The 15,981-nt window shown below is 44.1% G+C and overlaps 1 protein-coding gene across 3 annotated transcripts; it reads left to right on the forward strand.

Annotated features, from left to right (window-relative positions):
* Positions 1-660: 660 nt before the first annotated feature.
* Positions 661-15,828, forward strand: LOC115080949 (gastrula zinc finger protein XlCGF26.1-like). 3 transcript variants are annotated; one of them, XM_029585423.1, is made up of 7 exons: positions 661-886; positions 2,620-2,746; positions 5,108-5,221; positions 7,190-7,270; positions 10,384-10,512; positions 11,095-11,208; positions 14,314-15,828. In XM_029585423.1, the coding sequence occupies exons 1-7, from the start codon at positions 863-865 to the stop codon at positions 15,663-15,665; spliced, it is 1,941 nt and encodes a 646-aa protein (XP_029441283.1). In that variant the 5' UTR covers positions 661-862; the 3' UTR covers positions 15,666-15,828. The 3 variants fall into 3 exon arrangements, with proteins under 3 accessions (XP_029441283.1, XP_029441284.1, XP_029441285.1); XM_029585424.1 differs by having other exon boundaries at positions 11,095-11,193; XM_029585425.1 differs by lacking the exon at positions 2,620-2,746.
* The last annotated feature ends 153 nt before the right edge of the window (positions 15,829-15,981 follow it).

Raw genomic sequence — 15,981 nt, forward strand, 5'->3', positions numbered from 1 at the left:
CGTCCCTCTGAAGTAGTGGAGAGTGACTTGGAATACAAGCCAAGTTTCAAAGCAGGAGGCGCACACATGCAAAAGAATCAACCCTCCCCCTGCCACTCCCCACTGTAAAAACCTGAGAGCTAACATGCAAGCGATGGCAGATCAATACCCAGATGGTCCATCTGCTCTGCCCAGCAAAATGCTCCGTGCAGGTTACCCCCATGCAGAAATCGTGCGCCCAAACTTAACACAGGTTACCCCATGTCTTCATTTCCAGCTTCTAGCTGCTGGGGGTCCTCGGTATTTATCCCATGCTCTTTTGAGCTTTAATAAATAATCTGCCTCCTTAGGATTTTCTTGTCTTTGATTCTTGGAGGTGTCTCAGGAAAGCTTTTGAAGTGCAGCAGTAGGGATTCCTACCTGTTTTCCCAATACTATTTTATTTTTGAATGTAAAGGATAATTTTCATCTTTTATCCTGTATTTTTTTTTTAATAAATGGTTACAACTGTGATTTCACAACCTTTAGCCCTGCTGCCATGCCTGTATCTCTCCAGCACTACAGGACACTCCCAGCAGCTTCGCGCCATCGCTACACATCCACCTTAAGGAGGAGACATCTCCCAGGATGCACCGGGGGAAGCAGCGTGCCCTCAACGGGAGGGAGGAGGGGGCGGGACTGCGCATGCTCTGTTTGCTCCTCTCTTTCTCTCGCAGGTCTACAGGGTTGCAAAGAGCAGAAAAGACTCAAAAGCAGAAACTCCCTGCAAGCCCCAGATCTGCAGAGGGGGAGAGGAGGGGCTTTATCTGAGACCCCCTCCCCATCTTTCTCAGGGAAATCTCCAGCCTGAATCCCTCCCCGCAGCTGCAGAATTCAGAGGGAAATGTCTGCCCTGCTCTCTGATCCGGTAAGAGATTCTTCTCTCTCCCCCTGTATACAGGACACCCGCACTTAAAGGGAAACTTTTCCCTGTGCAGCGCCTGCAGCCTCCCCTCCTCACAGCACAGGGCAAAGATCTTTACCAACAAGGGAAGGTTTGAGTTCTGCTCCCCCTGAGATCAGCAGACTTTAGGGTCAATGTAATTAGTTGAGCATTAAAACTGCACTGAAAGTCAGTTTCCCCATGCAGTAACCTAATCTTATACAAATGCATCAGGAATTTAAAAATGCACACACACTCAAAAATGGTGCAAGAAGAAAAGGCTTAGCACAGATAAACATGTTTTCTGTGCATAAAATCCCAAATACAGGTCCCGGCATTGACACTAGTATTGGAAATTCTACTCCACCTCGACCAGGAGTAACATTTCCAGTGCTTCCATTGCTAAACGCAAAATTATTTTGTGTGCAAATTTCACAAAACCAGTTCCCAAAAAATTCTAATTTGAATAGTAAAGTTCCAGTACTGGTGGGCTTTCTCTTAAGCTGGAAAATAAGAAACAGCAGTATCAGTGCAACTTATTGCCTCTTGATTCCCTCCTGTGCTAGCATCTCTGTCTCTCTCTTGTTTGTTCCCCACTGGGATTAAGTCTTAAAAAAAAAGTTGCTTGTTTTCCTTCATTAGGTCCCTCCTAATCCATGCACTAATAGCTTTGACTTTGTCTTTACTCATCCTGATTTTTGTGTAACAGCTGTGGCACCCCTCTGGGTAGCTACTAGATGTCCCTGGCATCCCGTTAGTCAGCTAGAAGGGATGCCCCAGTTCAGCACCTCCTGCAGAGGCTGCCTGAGTGGGTGGATCATGGATCTTTCTTACCAGATAAGGAGGTGTGGCATTTGAGTTCAGCTTTGAGTTTCTTTGAGAGTGAGGCCTATTCTCCTCTTTGCTCTATATGTTTTAGAAGCTATCCCTCCTAGGTACTACCTGCCTGACTGGAAGTTGGCCTCAACTTAGAAGAAGAGATTTTGTTGAGATGTTTGCTAATTTTGAGAGAAGATGGCTGGAGTGGAAGCCTGGTCCTTTGGGTGAAGGCAGTTTCCCTGATCCGGATGCCAGGACACCGAAGGCTGGTAGAGGAGATGTGCAGGACAGTGACTCTGCTGCAGAGAAGATGTTTGGCTGCGAGAGAGTTAAACAATTTTTGGTGTAGCAGGAGAGTTTTTGTCCACCCCCTCCTTGTTGCTGAGCTGTGACTGGAAGGGAGCAGCTCATGATGTAAATACAGGATCTTTCCCCTCAAGAGGTCCTATACTTAAAGAAGGGCATGAAAAAAAATCAGAAGACCCTCCATGGGATCTTCATCCCCAGGGACACAGGTGCAGGCTGGATAAAAGGACAAAAGTTTTGGACTCAGGATTGTTTTGTGTTAAGGGGACCCCTGGCAGAGTAGCCCCCCCCCCCCCCCCCCCCGACTGCACTTAACTGCTGATTTTTGTCAAGGAGGATGGAAAGAAACAGCCTTTGCTCACACACTAGCCTCTCCTTTAATGCTTGTGCTGCTGTCATGGGGGCAGGGGGAATAGGAGGAATTCCAGGCTGCACAAGAGCAGAGGAAACAAGGTGAGAACATCCACAGCACCCGCATGAGTGATGACATCATCAAATCAGGTTTTTGTTTGGTTATAACTGAAAATCAGAAGCCCTAATTATAATGAAGCTTTAGGCAAGAGGGGCTGAGGGGGTCCTGTTTGCTGTTCCAGGCATCGGTCACGTTCGGGGACGTCGCTGCTTATTTCTGGGAAGTAGAGTGGGGCATTCTGGGAGAACGACAGAAGGAGCTGTACAGGAAGGTCATCAAGGAGATTCACGGCTTCCTCGTGTCACGGGGTAAGTCTGTCTTTCTATGATCTACCATTCACAGACCAGTGCAGGATGGCTGCTGCCTGTTTATTAGGGCTGGAAGAAAATCCAAGGTGCCAGGTCCCATGGGTACCTAAAATTTAGAGCCTGGCTTTAGATGCCATCCCGTGTCCAACAGAAGCTGCTGAGGGCTGTATATCTGCAAAGCGAGAGGCAGTTCTAGCAGACTTAATGTGAGCACACAGAACTGCAGCTGTGGTGCTGGTGTCATGGTAAAACTGAAACTCAGAAGATAAATAGCCTGTGGGAACAGGAAAGATACTAATATTGGAGCAATTGTGGGCTAGAATGAAAAGAAATAGAACCATCTGTCATGATGCTGAGTTAACAGGAAGCTGGTAACTGGATAGAAATGTTCTATGCAAGCAGAAAACGGAAGGAGCTCCGACAGTGACTGTCGGGTCACTTGTCCCTCCTTCCCGATACTCTGTCTTATTTTGTATACCTATAAATGCTTCTAACCTGACTGAGTACAGAGTCTGTCTGTAAACAAAGGGATAAGCACTGTAAGAAGCCTTTAGGGCCCAGTAAAAGACACCACTGCCTCAGGCCAGCACAAGATGCTGCCCATACTGTAAAATAAATCTTTTATATGGTAATGTGATTATTCAAACAAGACCAATTGCAGTCTGTTAGCTTCCCTGTTTTCTGTACAACAAATTTACCTCCAGTTCTCACCTGTGTAAGGGTATGATATCTATCATGTAATATATGGGAAATATAATTACGAATATAAAGCAATAAACATTTATAGAAACAGAAGCATAATACAAATAAACATATTTTCAATATCCCATTCACACTTCATTCATACCATAAAAATTGAAGCACAATGTATTTTATCATATAAAAACTGATACACTTATATATTCTTAAATCATATCATGGTATCCATTACACATTTCTATTACCATTAATACACCATGGATTACTATACTATCCTAATAGATGACCCCAAGACTTCTCAAATCAAAACTGTGTTAGGGTAATGTCTCACAAATCACTGTGCTGGAGTCTCCTCATGTACAAATGTATGATGATATCCCGGGATGATCTCTCTCACATCAAAGAGAATTCTTCTCACAACATCCCAACTCTTCTCATGATAAACAAACTCTGAAAGTTCTCAGCACAGTATGCTTCACTTCGAACGTTCAAGCTGTGTTAGAATGCTACGGATTGTGGTAGCGTTCCTCACTGCTCAAAGAAGGTGATCTTTGCTGACGGCTTTTTTGGTAATAAGTTGGTAATAAGTTGGTAATAAGAGTTGTTTCAGGAATCAGTATTGACTCTGAAGGGTTTTTGATGTGAAGCTGTAAGAATGCACTACACATACTTAGAAGATCCTTCTTGAATGTCCCCCTGAAGAAGCCCAGTGAGATGAAACGAGGGTCCCTTGTAGGGGACATTCCATGAAGTTACTAAATAGCACATTTAAAACAAAGCGGAAAAATATTTTCACTTAATGCACAATTAAGCTCTGGAATTCATTGCCAGAGGATGTGGTAAAGGCAGTTAGTATAGTTGGGTTTAAAAAAGGTTTGGCAAGTTCCTGGAGGAAAAGTCTGTACTACTGTTATTAACCACTACTTATCTCTGGGCATTAGCAGCATAGGATCCATTTACTATTTGGGATCCTGCCAGGTACTTGTGACCTGGATTGGCCACTGTTGGAAACAGGATACTGGGCTTGATGGCCTCTCGGTCTGACCCAGTATGGTAATTCTAATGTTAGCTCTGCAGTACATAAACTATACTATACAACAAGTAGCCCCTCTAGGTGGTAGCCAGATGCCTAGAATGCCCTCCCAGAGGGAGTAGTGATGACGAGGACAGGAGCAGGCTTCAAGAAAGCACAGTATAATCACAGAGAATGGTAATCAGGGACCCGCACGGGAAAACCTGCATAGAGCGGCAGTTGCAACTCTAAAAGGGACACAGTGGGATTGGGAGTTGGATTCCTCGTGGAAATGTGGTCTACTTTGAGGAAGAGCACATCAAATCACTGCTGGGCAGACGAGCTGGGCCCTTTCGGTCTTTATAGCCCAGGACTTGGGTTTTTCTTCTCAAATGCTCCTGATAAGCTGGGACTTGTAGTGAAGGTTGACACCTGCAATGCCAACAGCGAGGAGGGTCATGAATAGAAAGGACTGTGCCGGAAATCCTCCCAGGTTTAATTTGAATCAAGTGTCAGCCTGCAATGGTCCCTTCTCACACAGCATGCACGCCCAGCGATAACCCCACTGCATGCCCTCGCACTGTGCCAGATGCAATCTCCGAGGGCTGTACAAGTACAAGCTGTGTAACTTTGCTATTTTTCATTGCCAGGTTATTCAATAGTGAACCCGGATGTGATATTCAAGATTAAGAAGGAAGATGAGAAATATTGCACTCAACCCTGTGAGCGGGAGGGAAAAGAAACCATGAAGGACCCCCCCATTAGTAAGTAAATGTTCTGGAACAGGGAGGGTAATTTTCCAAACGAATGCATAAGTTTGAAAATACTCAGGTAATTAACTGCATCCACGCAGACATTACATCCCACAAAGTTACGCCTGCTCCAAGAAATGTCTAACTTGTGCGATGTAATTTCCTAGCGTGTAGCCAGATGGTCTCAGGACCAATGAGTTCATGCACCCCTGCCAGCAGATGGAGATGGAGTCAGGTTTCAAAGCTGACATCACCCTAGATACACCCCTGCAGTGACCTCAGCCATTCAGTATCTCTCCTTCTCCTAGCAGATGTAGATGTGCTTTCTCTATGGGGATAGCTGTACTCTTTGGAAGAAGAAATTCTACCTTTAAATTGGAGAAAAGACTGAGCCCTGCTTTCCTGCGGTGATACCTAAAGGTCCCTCCCCCAGTTGAGAATTCCTGAGGCGATTTCCGAGATCCCTCAGAGCTGTGCCTTGGTCCGGTAGCCGGTTCCCGGCATGGACTTTGCTGCTTGCTCGGCACATTGTGTTTCTGAACAACAGGCATTGTTGTGTCAGGAACCGTTCCTCCAGATGACTCCAGGAGTATTACAGCTTCGTACCGTTCCATCCTTCTTGCCCAAGGTAGTCTCAGAGTTTTATTTGAATCGGTCCATTTCGTTGCCTTCCCCAGATAAGCACAAGGACGCGGAAGAATATCACCGCCTCCTACGCCATTTGAATGTGAGTAGGCTTTTGGTGTGGTATCTGGAAATTTCAGAACCGGTCCGAAAGACGGACCACCTCTTTGTCCTTCATGGTGGAAGGAAGCAGGGTGAACTAACTTGGTGGGCTACCATAGCTCGCTGGATTAAGGAGGTGTCACGGGAGCCTATGTGGAGGCATAGATCAGTCCAGAGACCCATCCTGTGGTTCAGGTTGTTTGCTTTTCAGAGTATGTGGGCAGTTTTTGATCATGGTTTGGGTTTTTCAAATTTAGTTTTTTGGAGTGTTTTGGGCTCCAGTTTTGGGGGTTTCTAACCCTATCGGTTTCCCTGTTCACCCGAGAGAGGGGTTTTGGAGTTTTACATCTTGGCCTGGGTACAGGTCAATACTGAGGGACTGCAGGTGGCCCTCTCTGTTACGTAGTAGAGTCTCAGAGATCTGTTTCTCTGCCTCCATCTGCTGGTAGGGAGGCAAAACCCACTCGTCTGCACTGATCTGTGGTCTTACAGGAACCAAAAGCAGGTAAGAACCAGTTTTCCTTTCTCCTTAGCCAGCAGGATGAATTAGCCATGAGTAATACTCGCCCGCCTCCCTAGAGAGTCAACTTCCTCAGAAGAGTTTATTAGATTGCTTATACCCAGCTTTTCGGCACTTCAAAGCAGATTACATTCAGGTACCGAATGTATTTCCCTATCCCCAGCGGGCTTACAATCTAAGCACCAGAGGATAAAGTAACTTGCCCAAGGTCACAGGGATTTAAACCCTGGTCTCCATGCTGCTCCAACCACTAGGCTACTCCTCAAACGGGGGCGGGGGGCTCACAAGGCCGTGGTTTCCACAGGAGCTCCTGCACATGCTCCATAGAGCTCCGAGTAAAGGGGTCTGTTTGGATGATGTCGCCGATGTGTCACGGCTCTTTCTTCCTGCTGTCAACGGAGAACCCCACTTATGCTTAAAAGTTGGTTTTATGATCAATAACTGAAAATTCAGCCCTAACGTTCTTTGCATTTTCCGATGCCAGGAGATGGATCATTACCATCAGGCATCCGACGATGTAGAATTCATCTCCTAGTGTAATATTAGCAGTCCTTGGTGAATGACGGCTTGAAAGGCATTGTAATGCTTCTGTATTGATGTTCTTAGTATGTGTAAACTTTCTGGATGTACAGTTCTAATTTGCATTGATTATCAGTTATAGAGTTTGCGGAGTACATGCATTTTTTTTTTTTAAATAAAAAATTCCTCTAGACCCGTTTGTTTTCTCATCCCAGGCCTTCCAACTGTAACGTCTGTGTTCTCACTGAGCGTTAAAGAAGAGGAAGATCTGCCCTCCCTGGAGCCTCCTGTAACAGGCGAGTATCAGATTCCTTTACTAAGGTCAGCCGGTGCCATTTAGGAGCTGGGCAGTGGGAGGACAAGAGGTGGTCATCCTCTGCCTGTTTCCCCAACTATAAATAGGTTAGACTGGCTGGGGGCAACTGGCAGGGATGTGGTACAGGGGGGAGTTGCAGGAGATGTCAGGGGTCGCACGTGCAGGAAGGGGCAGTATTGCCTGATTTGGTTGTGGAGGCATAACCCAGACTGTACAGTATAATGCAGTTTTCGATAACATATTTTAATATTAATGAGCTGACTTGCATGCATTTGCATGCCACACAGCTCATTAACTCTTGTTTGCAATAGTCTGTTAATTCCACTTTAACATTAATCGGGTCTAACATGGACTATTGTGCTAAAGTGTATTGATGCTTGCATTAGTGTTAACACGCCTGAATATATTGATCCCCTGGTGTGTCGTCAGGAGTATGGGACGTCCAGAAGACCAGCTGCGAGGGATTAGGATAGTCCAGTCTGTCATCTTGCTTTTTGGTTCTTAGATATTCCCTTCTTAATCCAGCACCCAGCCACCTCCTCCTCCAAACAGCCACCAAAATAAATGGTGCCTGATTCAGCCTCCCCCTGCTAATGGATAAGGTTTCTTGGAAGCCTGACACAGTCGCACACCTCTGCTGTTAGGGGCCTAGTCATGGATAGTGATGGGATGGAATCCACCTTAACCAAAATGGAACCTGATGACTAGCGCGAACAATTAAAAAGGAGCTACAGCAGGTTTTAAACTAGAGCAGGGCATTCACAAGGGATACCAGTGAAAAAAGGACATTTAGATTCTCCTGACAGGTGTTCATCTGCGGGGAAGGTGTCTCCAGGTAAAAGTCCTTCACAGGGGACCTTTTCTCAGGACATGGGACAAGCCGATGCCAAATTACTTGACTCAACTGATGGGGAGCAAGTTGTGAAAAAGAATAAAAATAATACAAGGAGGTGTCTGTATGCAAATACCAGAAGTCAAAACAGTAAGATGAGCGCGTTAGAATGTATTGCACTAAATGAAGATAGCGATGTAATAAACTTCTCAGAGGCATGGTGGAAAACGACAAACCATTGGACACAGCGATACCAGAGTACAATATTCATTACAGTGACAGAGCAGACAGAAGTGGTGGTGTGGCACTATATCATTCCCTAGAATCGAATAAGATACGGACACGGGAAACTAACTGCACTCTGGAATTTCTATGGCTAGAAACTCCATGCATGATGGGCAGGAGTATAGCAGTGGGGGTTTATTACCATTCACCCGACCAGGATGGAGAAACAGACTGTAAAATGCTAAGCATGGAAATGCAATAATGGGAGCTTTCAGTTATTCCAGCATTGATTGGGTGAATGTCTTATCAGAGCATGTCGTCAGGGATTAAGTTTTTAGATGCCATAAAAATAACTGCTTTATGGAGCAACTGACCCTAGAAACAGTGAGGCGTGGGGACTACCTTTAGATCTAGAAGGAAACTAAAAGCCATTACAAGGATTAAAAATCTGCATGAGATGTTGAAGTATTTAAAATACCATCTTAGAAGCCCAATTAAAATGTATTCCATAAATTAAAAAAGAATAAAGAAGAGCAAGCATCTGCCAGCGTGGCTAAATTGTGCTGTGAAAGAATTTCAAAGTCAAAAAGGCGTCCTTTTAAATAATGGAAAGTAGGACCTAACGAGGAACATAGGAAGGCACATAAGCATTGCCAAATTATATGTAAAATATTAATAAAGCAGACCAAGCGAGACTTGCCAAAGAGGCAATAGCTAATAATAAAAACTTTTTAGCGTACATTTAAAACAAACCCACAACAGAGTCAGTTGGGCTGTGAGATGACTGGGGTAAAAAGAGTGGTCATGGTAGATAAGGCCATAGCAGAAAAAAGTAAATGAATTTTTTGCTGTACTGAAGAGGATGTTAGGAAAATAGCCATGAGTTAACCATTCTTTGTAGATGTTGATTCAGAGGAACTGAATTGGTGTCAGTCAGGAAGAAATGCTACATCTTCCTCTATAAGCAAGCTTTCCAAGACACAATCTAATAACACAAGTCAAGGACACATACCAAGGACTCCACAAAACTCTCAACCATTAATCATGCCTTTTGTACATAGCATTTAATTTATTTGTATACCGTTTATTCTTTCCTATCTCTTCCTTCTTCTCCAAGTTCTGCTACCCTTGTTATTTGTAACTGCTCCTTCGGTCACCACAGTTCGAGTTGATGTATTTAATGCACTCCCGTTTCATGTAAACCAGCAAGATATGTTTTCATGATTGCCGGTATATAAAAACCTTAAATAAATAAATAAATAAATATAAATAACTGGTTAAAAGACCGGAAACAGAGTAAGACTAAATGGTCATCTCTCTCAGTGGAGAACGGTACATAGTGAAGAGCCCTAGAGATCTGCACTGGGACCTGTGACGTTTAACTCATTCATGGGCAATCCGGGAAAGGGAGCAGCAAGAAGTGACACTATCAAATTTGCAGAAACTTTCGTTGTGGTTTATGTTTTGTTTTGTGTGTTTGTTTTTTTTTTTTGGGGGGGGGGGGGGGGGGTGGGGGGGGGGGGGGGGTCGTTTTTCGGTTTGTTTTGGTTTGTCTGCTATTTGTGCAAAAGATTGAGCACACGTTTTAACTCTGGTTTGCACGCACATATTCCAGTCGGGGCTCTTCTCAACTCCTGAATGTAACTCGCCTTCAGCTAGCAATGAAAATGCATGAGCTAAATCTAAAATAACAAATATAATAAAAATTAAAAAAAAAGCCTGTTGCCACCACACTGCTGATTGCCATTCCTGTTCCCTATGCCTGAGCAACCCTCCTCTCCGCTCTCATTTCTTGTAACTCCGTAGCAGACCTGTTTTGTGGATCTTGAGGAACAGAGTTGCCCAACGCGGTATTAAAATGATCAGGATGCTGCCGAAAGGGGTTTCTGCTGATGATCAGCACAGCCGCACCCCTCTTTTCTCAACTCTGTACTGGTGAAAGTGCCTATGAAAACAGCAAACGTCTGAGCTCACTTGCCCTGATAATACAGGGGTAACCTCTCTAAAGATACTGAAACCATCTTCCCCCATGACAGGCTCTCCCAATGTCAAACCTGACATTTTCATCCGGTTTAAGCAAGAAGGAGTCGGGATTAAGACCCAGGGATCTGAGGACGGAGGAGACCTGACGATCCCAGGCGCAGGGGAGGAGCTGCATGGAGCAGGTGAGGGAGCTTGGATCAAAGCTAGCGATGGCCGCTCCAAGCAGTGCTTAGACCAGACGCCTCCTGGGTACCAGGCATAGTGAGAAGGAGGCCTCTTAAGTTTTGCTGCCTGGATAATTTGTGGTTCTTCTTTCCAAGATTTCTGCTTTTCCATTTCTTTTTCAGGTTTCTGAATTTTTGGGTTTTCATTCCTTTCTCCCCCTTTCCATCTCGCACCCTCCCCCCACCATTTCACTTCAGCCCGTCTCTCTTCCCTCTCCAGACTCTCCTCTTTCTCCCTGCCTCTTTGCCTTCACATCTGCCATCCCCTGTGAGGCGTGCTGGCAGCTGGAGGGAGGCAGGCTGGGTTCCCACTGGAATTGGAGAGAGGGGAGGGACGTGGGGTTCTGCAGCAGTCTACGTGGCGTTGATATTTGCGAAACGGTGCTGCGCCGGCCCTGGTTCCGGCTAGCATGCTTCCAGCGTGCCTTCCACCAGGACGCTTATTTTCCGAGGTCGCCCAGTTTCCCAGCAGCTCACTTTTAACCAAACGTTACTTTTCCTGGGTCCATGCTGAAGATATTTTCCCATTTCTCTTAACAGGCAGCCGAGGTTACAGTCCTGACCCCACAATAAAGATCGTGAAAATGGAAGCGCTTCCTGTCCGCGACCAGCTGGAGGGAGGAGAAGCGGCCGCTGAAAGTGCGCGCACAGAGGGTGAATCTGCTTACGAAGTGGTTGGTTTAAGCTGACAGGTCTGAGGTTCAGGGACCCAGCTCCAGAGGACTTTTATAGTTTGTGGTCAGTGACTGTAATCGGAGTGAAGGGTGAGGTGAGGAGGAGATTGGACATGGTCTGTTTCTCTCTATTGAGAATATAACATAAGAAATGCCCTGCCGGGTCAGACCGAGGTCCATCAAGATCAGCGTCCTGCCTCTTGACAGTGGCCAATCCAGGTCGCACGTGCCTGGCAGCTCCCATAAAGTAGATCTAATTCCGGTTACTCACTCCCAGGGATAGCAAGAGCTTTCTTTACTCTAAGTGGCTAATGATGTGTTAGGGACTTTTCTTCTAGGAACCTGGCCAAACCTCTTTTCAACCCCTCTCTGCTCGTTGCCTGCACCACGTCCTCTGGCAACAGACTCCTCAGCTTGATCGTGCACGGCGTGAAAAAGTGCTTTCTCTGATTTGTTTTGAATCTGCTGGCTGTTACTTTCATGGCGGGTCTTCCTGTTTTAGTATTATTTGAAAGGATAAATAGCCGTTCCACCCCGCTCATGACTTTATAAACTTCTATCGCGTCCCCTCCCGGCCGTCTCGTTTCCAAGCTGAAGAGCCCCAGCCCGCGTGGCCTCTCGTCGTAGGAGAGATGCTCCGTCCCCTTTGTCGTTTTGTCGCCCTCCTCTGCACCTTCTCTAGTTCCTCTCTGTCTTTCTTGAGATGCAGTGAGCAGAACTGCCCGCGGTGCTCAAGGTGCGCTCTCACCGTGGCTCGATATAAAGGCAATATGATATTTTCCATTTTATTCTCCATCATTCCTAGCATTCTTTATGCTTTTTTGAATGCCACTGCACACTCTGAACTAAGGATTTCATTGTATTGTCCAAAGGTCCTTTTCCTGGATGGTGACTCCCAATCCAGAACCCAGCATTGTGTATCTGTAGCTGGAGGTTATTTTTCCCTATATGCATCACTTGGCACTTTTTCCAAATTAAATTTCATCTGCCATTCGGTCTCCCGGTTTCACAAGTCCCTCTGTAGTGCCTCGTAATCCATTGCAGTTTTAACAGCTTTGGATAATTTTGTGACATCTGCAAATCTGATTCACTGTTCCCTTCCCCAGATCATTTATGAACACGTTAAACAGCTCAGGTCCCAGTATCGATCTTCGCTAATGACCTTGCACCATTTAATCCTACCCTCCGTCTCCTGTCTTCTAACAGCAGGACATTGCCTCCTATCCCACGATTTCTAGTTTTCTGGAATCTCTCGGGGATTTTGTCAGCTGCCATCTGACAATCCAAAAACAGAATATCAAGCGGCTCACCTTGATCTCCAGGTTTATTTACACCTTCAGAGCAATTCGAAAAGACTGGGAAGACAAGACTTCCCCTTGCTAAAACCAGGTTGACTCTTCCCCATCAAGCCCTGTCTGTGACCAGTGATTTATTTTTTTTTTATTCCGTTTTTCAAGCTTTTTTTTTTTTTTTCAGCACTTCAGAGTGGATTACATTCAGGTACTGTGGGTATTTCCCTATCCCCAGAGGGCTTACAATCTAAGGGGGTCATTTACTAAAGGTTTTCTCCCATTCTGTGTCTATGTTTTGTATGTCTAAGTTTTGTACCTGAGGCTATGGAGGGTAAAGTGACTTGCCCAAGATCACAAGGAGCGACAGCGGGACTCGAACCCTAGTCTCCTGGTTCGTAGCCCGCTGCTCTAACCACTAGGCTACTCCATGTTTTGTTTTTAAGAGCGGATTCTACCATTTTGCCCAGCACTGACTTCAGTCTCACTGGTCTATAGTATCCTGGCTTACCCCGGTGCCCTGTTTAAAAATCAGAGTCCCATTGGCCACCCTCCAGCCTTCAGATATCATGGCTGTTTTAAATGATAGGTTCATTAAGAACTTTGAGGAAGATATCATCCTCACTTATCACAGATACTTGGTTTAGTTGCGCAGAATCTCCACCATTAAGAATATTTCTAGTGTGGGTATGTTCCCAGCATCCTCCTCAACAAAAGCCGAGGCAAAGAATTCAGTCAGTTTGTCTTCGCGCCTCCCCCCTTGGTCATCTAACAGCCCGGTTGACTTCTTCACAGGCTTGTTGCTTTGAATGTACTTGAAACAGATTTTATTAGTTGTTGCCTCTCTGGCAAACTTCTTCACAAATTCTTTCTTGGCCTGCCATATACTGTTTGACATCTAACTTGCCAGTATTTATGCTCTTGCCTAGTTTCATCATTTGGATCTGCTTTCCATTTTTTGATTGATTGCCCTTCAACTGCTTTCTTTTTCTTCACCATTAAACCATGCTGACAGCTGTTTGTTCTTCCCTTAACCTTTTTTAATGCATGGAATACATTTTGTCTGGGCTTCCAAACCATGTCCATGCCTCATGCAGACTTTAACATTTTTAACTGCTCCTTTACATTTCTTCTAACTAATTTTCTCATTCTAGCATAGTTTTCCTCTTTAAAGTTATCTGCTACCACAGTAGTTTTAATGAATGTCCTCCCACCAGTGATTGTCAAATTTGATTGCATTCTTGCTTAACAGTCCACATTGGTTTTAGGACCAGCTCCTCTATGAAGCAGTTACTTACGGCATCTAAAAATCTCTTTAGCATATCCCAATAAAACATCGACCCAATCAATACTGGGGTAATTGAAAGCCTCCGATAATATTGTGTTGCCAACTTTTATTTGCTTTTTTACATTTCTTAATCTTGGCCAGGTGGCCAGTAGTATATTCCATGGTTCATATGCAGTTGCTCATCTATAGGTGTCTACAAGCATCACCACTTCCTCTTATGTGTTATATGGATCCATAGCCAAGCAAATGTCTTTAAATAATCACATGGGGATTCAATATAGTGACAGAACATCCAAAAGTATGAGGACATGAAATATCTGTCAGCGATGTTATCCATCATTAGACTGGTTCAGTTTATTGCAGTCTTAATGCCTTCTCCCAGGATGTTTAGACTCTCAGGTCTCATAGAATTAGGAGCACATATCTCTCTTATCATAGGGTCACTTGTTTGTATATTCTGTCCTTTACCTGTAAAATTAATGTTCATACTCTCATTTTTATCCAACAGATGCTGGAGTCAGGAACAATAGCGAGAGGCAGAGAATGTGCAATGGACAGCAGAGGGAGAAATGGAAACAGAAAGACCACTCCAGAGACAGCCCAGATCTTTCAGCTGACTGTGAAGGCAGGAGCAGTAGGGTAACATCACCCAGAGTGAAAGAAAAATCCCTAAAAGGAGAGAGACCCAACACACATAGTGAGCAAGAGACAAATTACATCCAGTACCCACATCTTGTACAAACTCAGAGCTCCAGTGAAGGAGAGAGACACTCTAAGAGTGCTGATACTTGGGAAAACTTCACCACCCATTCACATTTTATTAAACACCAAGAAAAGACTGAATGTGGAAACAAGTTCAGTGAGAGTTCAAGTCACACATATATCCAACACCATCAGAGCAGGGAGAAAGAATGTACATGTGATATGTGTTTCAAGAGGAAAGACAGCCTGGAGAAGCATGACATTGTCCAGACAGAAGGGAAACCATTTAAGTGTTCTGAATGTGATAAAGGTTTCAGTCAAAAATCTAACCTAAGAAATCACAAAAAGGTTCATACTGGAGAAAAACCATTTAAATGTTTGGAATGTGGTAAAAGCTTCAGTTTGAGATCTAGCATAAGAAATCATAGAAAGATCCACACTGGAGAAAAACCATTTAAATGTTTTGAATGTGATAAATGTTTCAGTCAGAAAAGCCACTTGCAGCGGCATGAAATGGCCCATACGGGACAGAAACCATTTAAATGTTCTGAATGCGATAAAAGCTTCAGGCAAAAATATGAACTAAGAAATCATGAAAAGACTCACTCTGGAGAGAATCCATTTAAATGCTCTGAATGTGATAAATGTTTCAGTTGTAGAGGTAGCTTGAGACAACATGAAATGATCCACACAGGTGTGAAACCATTTCAGTGTTCTGAATGTGATAAAAGATTCAGGCAAAAATATGAACTAAAATATCATGAAAAGGCTCACACTGGAGAGAAGCCATTTAAATGTTCTGAATGTGATAAATGTTTCAGGCAAAAATCTGACCTAAGAACTCATGAAAAGGCTCACACAGGGGAGAAACCATTTACATGTTCTGAGTGTAATAAAAGCTTTCATAAAAAAGTTATCCTTAGGTATCATGAAAAGACCCATTCTGGAGAGAAACCATTTAGATGTTCTGAATGTGATAGGTGTTTTAGTCGGAAAGGTCATCTTCAACAGCATGAAATGACCCACATGGGACAGAAACCATTTAAATGTTCTGAATGTGATAGAAGTTTCAATCAAAAATATGCTCTAAGAAAACATGAAGAGAGCCACACAAATGTTTTAGATGTAAACACACTGAGATTGAATGAAATGATGTAGATGGAAAAGAAACTTTTTCAATATTCTGAATGTGATGACAGCCTTCTGGGAAAAAAAATCTGTCCTAAGAAAAAAATGAGACTTACCAAAGAGCATGGATTGACTATAATTAAGCTTTAGATAGCGTCCCCCATTCTTGGACAATAAATTGCCTTGAAATGTATAGAGTAAACCCTGCATTGATTGACTACATAAAGTTCCCCATGACAACATGGCAGACCACATGCCATCTAAACTATGAAAATTGACAAATTGTCATTTCTAACATTAAAATCCAGTTAACATTTCATGGAAATTCCCTGACAACTCTTGTCTT

This window comes from Rhinatrema bivittatum, chromosome 19 (assembly GCF_901001135.1).
Source record: "Rhinatrema bivittatum chromosome 19, aRhiBiv1.1, whole genome shotgun sequence".
NCBI classification, from domain to species: Eukaryota; Metazoa; Chordata; class Amphibia; order Gymnophiona; family Rhinatrematidae; genus Rhinatrema; species Rhinatrema bivittatum.

Coding starts and splice junctions, on each gene's coding strand:
- LOC115080949 (XM_029585423.1), top strand. CDS start 863: ATGTCTGCCCTGCTCTCTGATCCG. Junction 2,747..5,107: donor CGGCTTCCTCGTGTCACGGG/GTAAGTCTGTCT, acceptor TTTCATTGCCAG/GTTATTCAATAGTGAACCCG. Junction 5,222..7,189: donor CATGAAGGACCCCCCCATTA/GTAAGTAAATGT, acceptor TTCTCATCCCAG/GCCTTCCAACTGTAACGTCT.